Source organism: Protopterus annectens, chromosome 3.part1 (genome assembly GCF_019279795.1).
Source record: "Protopterus annectens isolate FY-2018-M chromosome 3.part1, PAN1.0, whole genome shotgun sequence".
Lineage (NCBI taxonomy): Eukaryota > Metazoa > Chordata > Ceratodontiformes > Protopteridae > Protopterus > Protopterus annectens.
The window spans coordinates 1,494,004,041-1,494,020,992 of record NC_056732.1 but is presented as its reverse complement, the minus strand read 5'-3'; the positions used below and the strand labels follow the sequence as shown (position 1 = coordinate 1,494,020,992).

General features: G+C 37.3%; 1 protein-coding gene across 1 annotated transcript in view; it reads right to left on the bottom strand.

The window, feature by feature from the left end:
- Window positions 1-16,952, bottom strand: part of DLEC1 (DLEC1 cilia and flagella associated protein) — a 2,498,134-nt gene that overhangs the window by 2,401,209 nt on the left and 79,973 nt on the right. The window contains exon 3 of the mRNA XM_044067561.1: window positions 13,095-13,251. Within this exon, the coding sequence (XP_043923496.1) occupies window positions 13,095-13,251 (157 nt within the window). The remainder of the gene's footprint in view (window positions 1-13,094; window positions 13,252-16,952) is intronic.

Here is a 16,952-nt window from a genome sequence, read left to right as displayed (position 1 = left end):
ATTCTTGGTGAGGGTAAGATGCTGCTCAGGGTCAGGGTCATACCGGCCTGGGCTACATAATCAGAGAGCTCCTGTAAGTCTTTTTTCATGAAGTCCAGGGAGGTACGTCTCAGGTCATTCACACGGGCATGGACAATGACTGAGTCATATTTGTACTTGCTTTGGAGTGACCTGAGAGCTTGTGTTATGTGGCGGATTCTAGCGCCCGACAGGCAGCTTACTGTAACCTTTTCCTTGTTCAGTCTGGTGAGCGGGACGTCAATGTGTCTGACTATGGAGTCACCTATTACAAGTGTATCAGGCATGTTGTTTGGCCTTAAGGGCTGTGACTGTTTGGCACACTGACTTTGTGAACTATGTGTTGCATGTGCTGTGTTTTGAGGTAGTGGTTGCTTGGATGTCTGGTTTGGAGGCCTCTGTTGTTTTGGTATATTTTTAATTAGAGCCTCCAAGTATGTTTTTGTGTGTTTATGTGTTTGGTTTGCAGTTGTGATAGGTCTATGTGAGACTGGGCTTGTGGTGAGTGTGGTTACCTTCTCCTCCTGACTGGTTTTGCCAGTCGAGAGAGCTCAGCCTCCAGTTTGGCTATATAGTTGAATCTCTCACATGTATTTGTATTTGTTGGGAGGAGGAGAGGGTTGTCTGTGTACAGGAGGCAGTTGTAACATTGCCTCAAGACTCCCAGATTCACCTAGAATAGAGTAAGGGATTGCTGTGTAACTGAGTCAGAAGGGACCTATAGGGAAATGGGTATTCAAGGGGATTGTAGGTGGATGTAGTGCTTTCTTTTTTGTTTATGAGTGCTTTACCTGTGTAAAAATGCTTTAAGAGCAAGTGCTGGGCTTTTTAGATAGAGAATAGACTGTTTAGATTGAAAGTAGAGCAGTTCTAAGGGAAAAACTGAAGAGTAGACTTTGCGGAGCCAGAAATAGTTTAAACTAGATTAACCAGCACTGCCCGATGCTGCGCTATGAGCAACTTCACGCAAAATCACGCAAAAGTGTGCAAACGGATGCTAAAGTGGATTTTTAAGCAAGGAACTTCAAAGAGCTAGAAATGGCTCAAAACGGCCAATTACTATAATATTCTTGTGCTGAGGTCACTCCTTCAGGGACAGATAGGCTGCTCAAGGCTCCCCACTCCCACTGGTAAGCAAAGAAACCTCCTTCTATCCAAGTAAGGTAATGGGCAACACATGAACTATCCCAAAGTCCAGAATACAGCAAAGCCTGTATAGGGGACTATTCTAGCCAGGGAAAGGCAGGAAACAAGGATATTTTTTTGTTTTTTTTCTTTTTTTTTTTCAAGAAAGCAACAGGAAAATTCAGAAAAACAACAGTATATTAAATGCACAGGCTAGCGAACTTGAGTGGGCAGCCTCAACAGTTAAATTAAACAAACAAGCTTTAACTTAAGTGCAGGTAATAAAAAATTCTAAATACAGTTAAATTAGCAGTTTAACTTTGTTTTCAGCAAGAAAGGAAGGTTGCACAGGTAGAAACAGCAAAAATATACTTATATCTTGAAAGTAGTCGCTTTTTTTGATTCTCTGCTGCTAGCACCACTCTGCAGGACCACGAGGAGCTGTTGCTGAGTAGTATAAGCGAAAAAAAATGCTCACAGGCGGATTTTTAAGCAGGGAACTTCAAAGAGCTAGAAATGGCCCAAAATGGCCAATTTCTACAAGATTCTTGTGCTGAGGTCACTCCTTTAGGGACAGATAGGCTGCTCAAGGCTCCCCACTCCCACTGGTGAGCAAAGAAACTTCCTTCTATCCAAGTAAGGTAATGGGCAACGCAGGAACTGTCCCAAAGTCCAGAATACAGCAAAGCCTGTATAGGGGACTATTCTAGCCAGGGAAAGGTGGGAAACAAGGATATATATATATATATATATATATATATTTTTTTTCAAGAAAGCAACAGGAAAATGCAGAAAAACAACAGTATATTAAATGCACAGGCTAGCACACTTGAGTGGGCAGCCTCAACAGTTAAATTAAACAAACAAGCTTTAACTTAAGTGCAGGTGATAAAAAAATGCTAAATACAGTTAAATTAGCAGTTTAACTTTGTTTTCAGCAAGAAAGGAAGGTCACACAGGTAGAAACAGCAAAAATATACTTATATCTTGAAAGTAGTCGCTTTTTTCGATTCTCTGCTGCTAGCACCACTCTGCAGGACCACGAGCAGCTGTTGCTGAGTAGTATAAGCGAAAAAAACGCTCACAGGTGGATTTTTAAGCAGGGAACTTCAAAGAGCTAGAAATGGCCCAAAACGGCCAATTACTACAAGATTCTTGTGCTGAGGTCACTCCTTCAGGGACAGATAGGCTGCTCAAGGCTCCCCACTCCCACTGGTGAGCAAAGAAACTTCCTTCTATCCAAGTAAGGTAATGGGCAACACAGTAACTATTCCAAAGTCCAGAATACAGCAAAGCCTGTATAGGGGACTATTCTAGCCAGGGAAAGGCGGGAAACAAGGATATATATTTTTTTCTTTTCAAGAAAGCAACAGGAAATTGCAGAAAAACAACAGTATATTAAATGCACAAGCTAGCGCACTTGAGTGGGCAGCCTCAACAGTTAAATTAAACAAACAAGCTTTAACTTAAGTGCAGGTAATAAAAAAACGCTAAATACAGTTAAATTAGCAGTTTAACTTCGTTTTCAGCAAGAAAGGAAGGTTGCACAGGTAGAAACGGCAAAAATATACTTATATCTTGAAAGTAGTCACTTTTTTAAATTCTCTGCTGCTAGCACCACTCTGCAGGACCACGAGGAGCTGTTGCTGAGTAGTATAAGTGAAAAAAACACTCACAGGTGGATTTTTAAGCAGGGAACTTCAAAGAGCTAGAAATGGCCCAAAACGGCCAATTACTACAAGATTCTTGTGCTGAGGTCACTCCTTCAGGGACAGATAGGCTGCTCAAGGCTCCCCACTCCCACTGGTGAGCAAAGAAACTTCCTTCTATCCAAGGAAGGTAATGGGCAACACAGGAACTATCCCAAAGTCCAGAATACAGCAAAACCTGTATAGGGGACTATTCTAGCCAGGGAAACAAGGATTTTTTTTTTTTTTTTTTTTCAAGAAAGCAACAGGAAAATGCAGAAAAACAACAGTATATTAAATGCACAGGCTAGCACACTTGAGTGGGCAGCCTCAACAGTTAAATTAAACAAACAAGCTTTAACTTAAGTGCAGGTAATAAAAAACGCTAAATACAGTTAAATTAGCAGTTTAACTTCGTTTTCAGCAAGAAAGGAAGGTTGCACAGGTAGAAACAGCAAAAATATACTTATATCTTGAAAGTAGTTGCTTTTTTCGATTCTCTGCTGCTAGCACCACTCTGCAGGACCACGAGGAGCTGTTGCTGAGTAGTATAAGAGTAGGGCATATAGTAGGTCTGCTTTCATAGACTGTCCTTGGTTTTAGAGGACTTTCCATACTTTTTTAAACCTCTGTCATTTCTTTCTGAAAATTGAAGGAAAGTTTCTAATGTATTTTGGTACAGAGGGCTGAAACTTTTTGGAAACCCCCTCTACTCATCTTCCCATTTCATCAAATATTTTAAGGACTTCAGCAGGAGAAAGGACAAATAATACCTCTTTATACAGGGGAGCATTCAGAAGCTCAGCTTTGGCATCCTCTGGTAAATTCTGAGAATGCAGCTAGGAAAATCTTCTCATCACAGACATCTGCACTAGAAACAGCATCAGAAGTGTCATAAGTGCATTTTAAACAGGGTCTGGCTACTTGACACATGGACAACATTAAAAATTCAGAGATGTTTTACTTTCTCATATCGTCAAGACACTAACCTGACAATTTATTGTTTTGATGGCTAAGGTGGAAGAAAGGATAGTTATGTGAGAAACCTACCATAACAGTAGATGTTCAAATGATCACTACTGCAGTAGCCTTAGATAATTGGGTTATAGCCCACCAAGGATATATAACAGCAGGCCAGCTTCCAAAGATTCAGGGCACTTTTCATGTGCCTAAAATCATCAGGTAGCCTGAGCTGAGCTGACTAAAAAGACAGGTTTGGATGCCAAGCCTTTCAGTGCTTTCAAGCTAATAGGGAGAAGGAGGCTGAGCCCTGAAAGGACAATGTTAAAAACAACAAAAATAAGTACTCACACCCTGGTTTAAGCAACACACCAAGAAACAATGGGGATTGAGAGAGTGAACAGCTACTGCAGCAGTGATCATTTGGACACCTACTGTTATGGTAAGTTTACTTACACAACTGTACTCTGTTCATCATACTGATCACTGCTGCAGTAGCCTTAGCTATAGGAGTATATTACCCTAGCTTGCTACATTTGGAAGGTGGAAGGGGAAGGGACCAGGAGCCCCTTGACAACAGTTCTAGCAAAGACTGCTTGAAACCCAGAGAAGGAATCAGGCTTGTAATGCCTTGTAAATGTATGCATAGAGGACCAAGATGCTGCTTCTAGAATACTTCAAGAATCCAACACTTTCCGAAAAGCCATACATGAAACCAGAGCCCTGGTAGACTAGACCTTGACCCTGACCAGAATAGTTTTGCTATGGTGAGTATAACAAAAGGTAATAGCCTGAGACAACCATTTGGAAATAGTCTGTTTTTACATAGATTGTCCCTTCTTCTTACCTTCACAAAAAAAGAACAACTGATCCAAAGATCTGAAATATTTAGTTCAGTCAAGACAGTACCGGAGCTGTATGTGGAGTATCCGTTCTTCCTCATTTTAAGGTTCAGAAAAAAATGAGGAGATGGATGGTTTGACTTAAAGTAAACACATAGATCATTTTAGGTATAAAAGAAAGATTATTTCTCAAAGATACCCTGTCTATGTGGAAATGAGATAGAGTTAACTCACTGTAAGAGCTTGCAAGTCATATACTCCTCTAGCACTCAGTAAAACAGTTTTTCATGTTAAAAAACTCAAATCAGCCAGATTAGTTGAATCAAATGGAATAAGTGTTAGTTTCTGTAACACAAAATTAAGATCCCAAGGAGGGGGTACCTATTTTCTTGGAGGCCTCTATGCAAAACCTCCTTCAAAAACATTTTGACATGAGAATGCATTGAAAGAGGAGGATCCACGGGAAGACAAAATGAACCTTGATGGAGGAGTAAAAAAGTTCATAGAATAGTAACTCACACAAATATTATAAATGGAACAAATAACTGAATTGGTGCTGTTTATGTTGTTGGCAACAACTAGAAAACCTTTTCTGTGTGCTAATATATGAGTTTCTAGCAGCAGACTTTCTTGCCTCCATTAGTACCTGCTGCAAGATCTCAGTAAACATGTGCTTAAAAGGAAATTAGACCCTATCATCCATTAGTACCTGCTGCATGTCCTCAGTAAACTGGTGCCTATAATGAATTAAGACCCCATCATCCAGGCAGTCAATTGAAGATGACTGATGTCAGGGTGTATTAAACACCTCCTTTCTTGTGTGAGTAGATCCAGTCTGTGAGTAAGCTTGTAGTAATCACTCTGGCCATTTCCAAAAGAAGGGAAAAACGATGGCTTCCTGGGCCCAAAGGGAGTCACCATAATGATCTTGTGGAAATTCCTTCTGAATCTTCAGAAGAACCCTGGATATTAGAAGAAAAGATGGAAAACCATAAGGGCAACATTCCTGTCCAAAGGAAAGAAAAGGCATCTGTCTTCAAGGTATTCTTGCACAGAGTCCTGGAATGAAATCTTGCCAGTTGATTGTTCAAACAGGAGTCAAATAGGTCTACTTGAGGAACACCTCACAGAAGGATCAAATCTTGGAAGATCCTCTGATCTAGTTTCCATTTGTGAGGGTCTGCCCTGGCCCTGCTCAAGTTGTCTTCCAAAACAATACTGTTCTGATGGAATTTAAGATAGTGTAGAGTGAGATTGTCCAGTGAAGTTATATCCGAAGCTAACAAGACTAGTCTGCAGAGGGGATAGGACCTGGTCCCCCCTTGCTTGTTGATGTACCAGGTGACTGTAGCATTGCCTATAACTACTTGAAGAGGTCACAGGGACCAAAGATGGTTCAGAGAGTTGAGTGGCTTGATAAGGGCAAGTATTTTTTTGATATGTATGTGCTTTCATGTGTCCTTGGTGTCCCACACCCCCTACACTTTTACCCCTCCTGAAACTAATCTCCAAGCAAAGTCCAAAGCATCTGTGGTGACTGAATGCTTTGGAGCAGGGTGAGAGAAGGGAAGACCTGGATTCAAGAATATGTGTTGTCTCCACCAGAAGATTTGTTTTCCGACAACTCCCAGCACTGTGATTTGAAAGGATAAAGGATGTTGATGTTGGCGTAAAAGAGGTTTCAGATACCACTGTATCATGTTTCTCATGTAGAGTCTTGCCAGAGTATCATAAGAATCATAGATGCCATGGGACCCAAAATCCTGAGATATTTGCTCACAGTCACTGAAATCTGAGTGGAAACCTAAGAACTGGATCTAAGTAAAGACCTAAATTTTCCTTTGGAAGAAAAGCTCTTTGAACTGAATGTCTAGTTGACATCCCAGGAACAAAAATCCTGTATGAGTGCATCAAGAAAGACTTCTGAATGTTGTCTTGGAAACCCAGCTTGTGCAAGTGATCTCTCACCCAAGAGAGATATTGTGGACACTTTACGAAAGACTCTGCAAAGATAAGTAATTCATCTAAAGACAGAAAATGTGGATACTGTTTTGCCTGCAAATAGCTACAACTGGAGCTAGAAACTTTATGAACACGTCTGGAGCAGTGGATAGTCCAAGGGGTAAGGCAGAGAACTGATAATGAGATCCAGACACTCAAAGCCTTAAGAATTGTCTAGATGAATAGGGATGTGATGAAAATTATTTTTTATGTCTAGTGTTACCAGGAAATTTGAAAGAGGAAGAGAAGGTTGTGATTATAATTGTATTTTATCAGACAAAGATTCCACTACAGATAGAAAGATAAGAATCACATTTGCAGCCAAACACTTAACAAATTTGTAAATCTAATGAATTTAAATGATATATATGAGCTAAGGAAAACAAACTTACTTCAATTTACACATTATTCATACAGATATGGAACACAAACAAATATTGATAACATTTCTGTCTCAAACAATCTGTTGTCACATTTCAGAGAAGTTTCAATAGTTTCATTTCCATTCTCAGACCATAATGCTATAATCTTTAATATTATTTTCAAAACTGACAATTTAATACATCTCAGCAGATTACTAGTGTACATTATTAAAATAAAAGGATTTAAGGCTTGGTATGTTAAACAGATCAAAAATTTCCTAGAAATAAACATGAATGGTGAATTATCTGACATTGTCCTGTGGGATTCAATAAAGGCATATTTAAATGGAAGAACTACAAGTTGGCATATTAGTAAAACAAGAAAATGGGACAAAGAATTGAATATACTACAGACCAAAATAGACACACTAAAATTAAATCTAAAATGAAATGACATTATCAGTCAGTCTGAACTTAAAAACTTTAATACAATGTGTTGAAATTCTAAATCATAAAGTTTCAAAAACCTGGAAAAACATAAACTTCAGACATATTCAGTAAACCCTTTAAACTTGCATAAACTTGTTCTTAGATAAAAGAAAATGAATAAACTAAATCATATCAAAGACATTATAACATATATAAATAATAAAAAAGAAAGAAGAACAGATATTAAAGGTATTCTTGAGGACTTTAAAATATTTTATGAAAATATAAATAATAATACAAATAGGTTTACTATGACTTACACGAATGTCTGAAACCACGGTATCCAAGGGGCAGGAAATCGAACCAGTAACGGTTGTCCACGTTTAGTCGAGTTGCATGGTGCACTCAACCTTTTGGCAAGCGATGTGCCGAGACTGTGGTGGGAGGTTGTGCTTCAGTGAGGAACAGGGAAGTAGCCCAATGCCTCACTGTAGTGCGATCTCGGAGTTGATATATTTCATGTCCAGGGGGTGCAGGGGGGCATAGCCTCCACTACAAAATAATAGAGGTCACCTAACTAACACCACGGCTGGAAGACAGAAATGTCGAAAATGTGGTATATGCATCTTCGTATTCACAATGTTTGACATTCTGGTCTTCTGATGTTGCCAAATTCATTATTCTTTTCCAATGTTGCAACTGTTCGACCCAACCCCTTTCAACCATACCATAGTAAACCATACAAATAACCTAGATAATGATGATATAGTTGAAACTTTTCTAAGGGAAAATTTAAGTAATAAAGTAACAAGTGAACAAATAAAAATTGATAGACCATTAACTTTAACAGAAATAAAAGATCAAATAAAAAAGTTAAAGAATAATAAGGTGCTGGGCTTAGATGGTTTTATACCAGAACTATATAAAATACAACAGGAGGATGCAGTTAAAATATTAGATAAGGTCTATAGAGAAATAAAAACAACTGCTTAAGTCCCCTATCATGGAAATAGTCCCTTATATCACCTATTTTAAAACAAGATAAGAATCTGACAAAGTGTTCATAATACAGACCCATTTCACTTTTAAATGTGGACTATAAGATGTTTGTGTCTATTTTAGCTAACAGAATTAATCTATTTATACCTAAACTAATTAACAATGATCAGAGTGGGTTTATTTTAAATAGAGAATTACAGAATAATATAATAAGAACACATATATTTACAGACTATGCAAACAGAAAAAATAACTTTCCATCATTATTCTCAATTTAGATAAGGCTTTTAACTCAGTTAATTGGTCATACCTGTTTAAAAAACGTAAGCTGTATAACTTCTTACCTGAGCTAATTGCATTAATTTCTAAGTTATACAATAACTCATGTGCTTATGTTAAAATAGGTTCTTATCTTTCTAATTACTTTAAATTACAAAAAGACACAGAACAAGGCTATCCACTATCACCTTTATTTTTTTTCATTAGCTATAGAACTCTTTGCTAATAGTATTAGATCCAATAAGAACATTAATGGCATCAAAGAAGAATATTTCAAACTAAAGATTCAACTCTTTGCTGATGATATTTTACTAACAATAGAAAATATAGAAATTTCATTAGAACATATAATTAGTTCTATGAGTCAGTTTGAAAAAATCTCGAACTTAAGATTTAATCATACTAAAACAAATACATCATTAATTAATAAAAAAAATTAAACAATTCATACAAAAAATATTCTAATTTCAATTGGAATAGCAGTCAAATGAAATGCCTTGGTATAACCATTATGTCTAAGAGTAAAGAAATGATACAAACAAACTTTCAACAGGGTTGTTGATAACATTTTAAGTTTACTCGCGAATTGGAACAAATTCTTCTTTACAATGGAAGAATGATTAATGCTTATTAAGATAGTAATTTTCCCTTAAATATTGTTTGTCTTACAATCTTTAGCACTATCTCCACCAAAAAAAATAATGAAGAAGATAAATAATATTCTACTTAAATTTTTTGGCATCTTAATAAACCAAGAGTTTCCTTTGATTGGCACAGAAAAGGTTGGGATAATGGGGAAAGAGGATAGCATTGCGGATAAATCCATCTTATGATTCAAAATGGAAACAAACACAGCAAGAAATATTATTAGTAAGTAATAAATATATCACAACCAATCATAAACAAATAGTCTCTAATAGTTTTATCTGGTTATTAAAAGATCTTTGTGTAAATGGAATTATACCCTCTTTTCAAATTACCTATTTGAATAACATCATTTCCCTTTTCCAAAACTTCACACATTCTAACCATTGTATTAAAGACTTAATATTTTGTGTTTCCAATTGTGTATACAAATGATTACTTAGAATCTCATAACTTCAACAAAATGCTAGTACTGAAATAACAAAGTAACTTAGTTTATTGGCATCAATTATTAAATGGTACTGATATATATACTGTTCAACATTTACAGTCCAAATACAATCAAGATTCTGAGAACTGGTTAATTTTGCAAATATTTAGAGACTTTGTGAACACAGAGAAAAATAAGATATTTAACCTAGATAAGAAATTGCTCCCAAATATTGGAATTCTTAACAAATAACATGCAATGTAAAATAAATCATGCTCCAGATTCAATAATGCCTACATTAAGTGTACACAAAGTGTACAGGATATGTATTCAAAAACATTCCTACCACACTTTTTGCACTTTCTAGTCACTTAGAAAAATTATACTACGTGCATATGTAGTCTACAGTGTGCAGTAGTATGAATCTCTGTCAATATTTAAAGCTAAAAAAAAAATCAGTAGGAAAACTATAATCAAGAGGATGATGGTGTGAATTATACCTGTGTTGTCTGTTCCCTCAGTACAGTGTACACTTAGTGTACATTTAGTATAGTCTTTATTGAATCCCTGGGCATATTTGTCACAAATTTACAAAACTCTTAAGTTAGATTTCATATATTTAGACAATTTCTATTGGAATTATTCCTCAAAAATTAGTAATGAAGACTTCTCTGAAGAATACAAGAATATAATATTAAAATCTACAGATAAAACCATATCTTTATTATACTGGAAATTTTTAACTTGAAATTCTTATACAGAGCTTTTGTCACGCCTAACAAAATTACAATTATGCATAAATCAAATAGAATTAAATGCTGGAGATGTGATTCTGAAATAATAGCTGATTGAACACATATGGTATATGAATGTGATATCATCTACCCTTTTTGGAAAGAAATTAGTAACTTCATTCAAGCTCTATGGTCAGAGATAGATGCAATATTTCTAAATCTTTAATTTTATTTAATGTTCCCATTCCTACAATAATTCCAAAAACCCAAGTGCCTCTTCTTTGGTCTATTCTTGCTATAGCCAGAAAAGTAATTACTAAAAATTTGAAAAGTGAAGGTACCCTACAGTGTTGAATTTATTAGTGTGACAAAAAAATGTTTGCAGTAGTGGATTGCATGCTATAAGGATGAGAACTTCTAATATTATATTTATATAAATCTTGGCTTACACTTAAAGACTTGCAAAATATTAATTGTTGTTGCTATGTATAACATTGATGTATTGATCAGCTGTGAACTTATGTTAAATAGCTATTTGTTTGTTTTAGAATTTATCTATTGTTTTAAAAACAAATAAAATGATTAAAAAATCATACACACCCTGAAAACAATGAGTTGTGACCTGTACAATAGAAGAAAATAAGTTATATGAGCGTGACAATTCAACAATTTGAAAATCAAAGTTGCAGAACTATGCACTTATTTTCCCATACCTAGCAATAATCTTCCCATATTTATCAGAAAGAGTAGGACTGAAATTAATTAAATGCTTAGCAGCAGTGGGATCAACTAAAACTATAGCTGCTAGGTCAGGTTTAAGAACAGTGTATAAAATCTAAAAGACTGAGGAGCTTTATACATCCTAGCTGCATTTTTAGGTGCAACTGGCTGACTATAAGAAAAACAGCAGGCAGTAACACACAAATCCTATAAGGCAGATAGAACATGAGGGATGGGTGTGGATTTTGGAAAATCCTTCTGTAACAACTCATACTATTTTCTGACTGACTGAGAAACCTGAGTGTTCACCTACTGAAAACACTGGCACATTCTAGAAAATGACTCAGAGAAAGAGAAATCCCCCATAGGGAGAATCAGACATTGAGTTCTCCTCTGGGTCTGGATCAGAAATCTGAGGGGAAAAACGCATCTGTCCCAGCACTTTCCTGCTCAGATTCAGAATCTTGAATTTCTTCAGGAAAAGAAGAATCCCTCCTTCTTTTACAAGAAACTACTTTAGAAGAAGTATCAATATCCTGAAGTAAACCCTGAGCCAGACCCAGGAAACTACTCCTACCCAAAGAAATTTGAGGAGGAGTAGACATGTTTGGTTTTCTATTTCTTTTTGACAGGAAAAATAGGGCCACCCATGTTATTAATGGCAGTAGCTGCCTCCCCAGGGATGGACACAGCATTCTGACACAACAGAGAAACCTTCCCTGTCCTCTTTCCCAGGATCGACAAGAGTGGCTCTCCCTTGTCTACTGAGGCGACTCCAAGAACAACAGAGGACATGGCTAACCCCTGGTCCATAGTTGCTGTAGGTGTTACACCAGAGAGGTATGGTGTAAAAGATGAGTGGTCTGAGGTACAACAAATGGCCAGAACACAGACACCCATCTTTGGGTGAGGCAAATTGCTAGACTGCTGTAGTAACAAAGGCTGTTTGCTTAACTTTTTCATTTCGTGGCTGGATGGACCAACAGTGGTGCTGATAATCTGTTCCATGGTCAAGCTAAAAATGGTGCCTCTTTCCTGGGGAAGACAAGCAACAATTGCAGGTAAACACTACCAGTCCACAAAAGTTCATTTTTTGACAGGAAAATACAGTAAAAAGCATTTTAAAACACTATGTCAGACCACAATTTTTCCACAGAAAAAAAAATGTTTTCAGTTACTTTACACTACTTTTAAACTTACAGGGAAAAAAAAACAAGTGCTCCATTTAAAAGTATGTTACAGTCTCTGGATAGTACATAAAAGCATAACACTCCTAGCTTTAAAATAACTTTCCCGAAGAAGAAAGTAATAAAACATCAACAAAATTAAGAAAATTGAAGTTTTTTTGTTTCCCAAAGGAAATGTATTTGCCCAGCAAAGGAAAGCACAATTTGACCTTCAATGCTCAAAAAGCCTCAGAGAAGAGTACTCTTCTGCACCAGGAAAGCTCTGAAGGTCTTCACACTCAATCTTGTCTTTTCATCAGCTCAGCTCAAGCTACTTGACGGTTTGGGTGCGTGGAAGCTGACTGGTGTACAGTTTTACAGCAATTTAGAGATTGCTAATTTACCTATCAGAATGTCTTAAGGAAGTGGGAGGAAACCAGAAAATCCTGCCAAAAATAATAATAATAATAACAGGCACAGGGAACTCATGCAGACTCCACATGGTGACCCTCCAATTAAAAGCAGAACTGGAAGAGTAATTAAAACCAAATGTTGTGAATCAGTGGCATCAACCACTGCACTAGTATGGTTCCATTCATTTAACCAGTTAACAAATAAAAAAATAGTATATTTATGACAAATCAGATTTTTTTTCTATGAATATAGTGCAATGTCACTGTTCTGTGACTGATTTACCTGGAGGTAGTCCAAGGGAATAGTATTTATCCCCAACTTCCTCTATCATCTTGTTCAGAGCCCTCTCTTCTTCAGCAGTTGCTTGGGCACGAGCCTGAATTATATGTTTTTCCACCATGTCAGCTTCTGATACTCGCTGATTATACTCTGTGTGAATCTAACATGGGCAAACATTGCAACAATATTTCAGAATCAACATTCCAGTGAATGGCTTCTTTTGAGAACTTCATGACTCACAGGAAATACTACACAAAGTATATATTTTAACAAGCAATACTCAGTGATACATTTAATAAATTACATCACAGGTCTCTTCTTTCTAACAAATATCTAGCTTGAATATTCAGAGTTTGTACACTAATAAACTCTTATGACAAATCAAAGAACATAAAAAGAGGACTTGTGATAAAAACACAAGGTTGAAAGCCCATTTTTTTAATTAAGTATGTCTGATATTACTATATTTCCATCTGGACATCAAGGAAGACAGGAACAGATAATGACAGAAGAAACTTCAGATTAAATTCATTACCATTTCTAATTAAAAACATCACTGTCTACCTCTCGTGTCAATACAGCCCCACCCATGTACTACACCGAGGTGTGTTACAAGCAAAGTGGTGGTACTTTAAAACAGGTGATACTGGCTGGATTTTCTAAGAGTAGATTTGATACTCACTGAACTATTCTGATACTCTTGACTGGTGGCATGCAGTGAAAAAAATAAATTAAATATAAGACTAGAGAACTAGAGAAATCAAACAAATTGCTGAGAAGTTAGCAACAGTTAGACAAATTCAAAGCAGTTATTAAGAATATGAAAAAAAAACATATTTCTTAGTTTTACCCATTAAAAAATGAGCAAGCACAGGAATATGTCTAGTTCCAACCTCACCACAAGTGTTGAGAGAAATAAAAACAGAGAAACTAGTGGTCTCAAAACTTTGGTGATGAGCTCAGGCACAATAATTTTCAAAACTCATGAAACCTGAAACCCAGGTCTTAGTGTTCCAAAGCAACAAGCCTTTATTCATCACGGACAAGCAATCCTTTGATGAATAAAGGCTTGTTACTTTGGAATGCTAGCTGAGTTTCATGATTTTTGGAAATTCTTATAACCAAGCTCATCAATGAAGTTTTAAGACCACTAGTTTCTATGTTTTTTTTTTTTTAGTTTTTAGTTTTACACATTACTACACAACACAGAAAATGTATTTTTTTGAAACTACTGAGAATAGTGATCAGTCTAGCAGCTCATCATACAAGTAAGGCTGTATATATAGCAAACTGAATTCCATATTGATTTTCTCCAGCCAGTTAGTCTAGGGTCTATCCCCTCAATGGCACACAGAGATGCATGCACCTGTCAGTATAACTTTAGCTCTGTTATTGAACATAAACATTTAAATAAGTATATTCAAATTAAACAATGCCCTTCTATACCCCTATTGCAGTATTCTTTACTATAAGTATTCCTTGCCTAGGGCAGTCTGATGTCTGGCCAGTATACCAAAGCCTTTAGGTTGTAATGAGTACACTGTACTTCACACCTATGCTCCCCATGCATGGTGTAGATCATAAAGGTGATGTCTGGATATACCATCCTCAAAACTTTTCTGCCAGTCTGAATGCTATCTTCAATCATTGGTCTGAATGCTCATTCATTTGTTGGTTACCAAACCATTTTTAGATATGTGCTCCTTTGTTTTTTTTTTTTTTTTTTATTATTTTCTTATCATTCTTTTGCCTTGTTATGATTGCTGATTTCATGCCATCCAGAAAAAGGAAATGCCAGTGCAGGAGACAGATTCCCCATAAAGATCGTCAAGAGCAGTGCTTGTTTTGCTTAGGTGCTTCCCACGACTATATGTCTTATGCAATTTGCTAAGCTTTCATCCATAACAGATTGCACAGTCTGCTTTCTTCCCTAGCTATTTATTTAGAAAATCAATGACTTAAACTGTCATCTAAGAAACTATGGAAGGATCTTCCCAGCCTGAGGGTCAGTTATATGAGAAGAAAAAGACCAAGAAAGTTCAGTCAGATTTTTCTGCTGTACCATGTCCACCACATGGCTCTTTTGAGACTAGTGAAAACCTGGAGGATCATCCAGTTTCCTTATTGTATTCCTCTGCCACAACTATTTCAGAAGCCGGCATGGATCCAACTTTATGCACATCCACAGAGGCCTTATAGACATCCGCCTAGGATGTACAGGACAAACCATGACTGATAATAGCCGAAGGCCCTAGGAATGTTCCTCAGATATTAGTAAGGGGAGAGGTTCCAACTGCAATAATAGAATGTCATGGGTCAAAGCCTCCTAAGATGTTTAAGGCTGACGTCCCTCTCAGAAAGAAGCAGAAAACTAAGCACATTTCTCCTGCTCCTAAAGATCCTGAGGGTGAATGGCAAAACTTCACTCAAGGTCCGTTTAATGCCTTTATGGCTCTAAAGGCTCCACAGGGGGTCTCCGTTCCTGCTCCTTCTTAGTCTTCTACCCCTCTTAAGAGGCCTAGGGAGCAGGATTCCTCGGAGGATGATGCACATTCTGAACATGGTTTGAACACTTTGTTGCTGTACTGAATATTTAGCAACACCAGATAAGTGCCCCCACTGGGGTCATTTTTCTTTTTCTTTTATTTTCTTGATCTTCTATTTTTTTTTGCCACTGCCTAGAGTTCCTATCATCCAAGAGGGGAAAATATCAGTGTGGGAGGCAGATTATCCATAAGGATCATCACAACAGTGTCTTCTTTTGTTTGGGCACTTCCCATGATCATATCTCTTGCAGTATCTGTAAGGCATTTGTGCCTAAGACAGTCAGAAGCTAATTGTCTTCTCTGGCCATTTATCTTGAAAACCAATAACTTAGACAGTTAGCCCAGGGTACCATGGCAGAATCCTTTAACCCTGAGATGCTCCTTCTGTGTAAGAAGAAGAAGACCAAGAAGTCTTGGATGGATTATTTAGCTGTCCAGCCTCCATTTGTTGCCCCTCTAGAAGCAGGTAATAGCTCTGCAGGTCATTTGGTACTTATACTGGATTCCTTTGTCATGACCCAGCTGGAAGCTGGCATGGATCCATCATTTTGCAAATCCTCTGAGGTTTTGCAGGTGACTGCTCCAGATGATGAGGGGGCACCATGGATGATTATCTCAGAGGGTCTTAGAGGGATTCTGTGGATATTGGTCATGGAGGAAGTTCCAGGTTCTCCTCTCAAATCTCACCAAGGATTAGAACCTCCAGTATTTGTTAGGACTGAAGTCCCTTCTAAGAAAATACAAAAACTGAAGCAAGTTTCATTATGTCCTATGGATCCTCAAAGGGAATGGCAGGAGTTTACTTAGGGCTTGTTCTTTGCCTTAATGGGCCTAAAGCCTCCTCAAGAGGTTTCAGTATCCACTCCTCCTTGGACCCCTACCCCTTCTAAATGGTTTATGGAACCATATTCCTTGGATGAGGATTTCCTGTCTGGTGAGGGGTCTTTGTCCTATTCTTCACAGATGCCTTTGCCTTTGGCTTATGGTACTGATGAAGAGGAGTCTGTTAACCCTGAGTCTCCTTTTGAGGAATTCTTCTTTGGGGGCATAGTTGCTAGGATGATGGAATTCTTTAAGTGGGATTCTACTCAAGTGTCTGATATTCAGAGAAGATTTTATGAGTTGCGTCAGGTTGATACTCCTAAACCATCAGCAGTTCCTCCTGTGATGGCTGCCCTATTATATACATTCATTGCTGCTTCCAAGTCTCCTGATTCTCAGCCTCCTGCTCCTAAGAAAGCTGATAGGTTCTATAAGGTTCCTCAGGATTGTCTATTTTTATTTAAATGTCCTTCTGCTGATCCTGCTGTGGTGT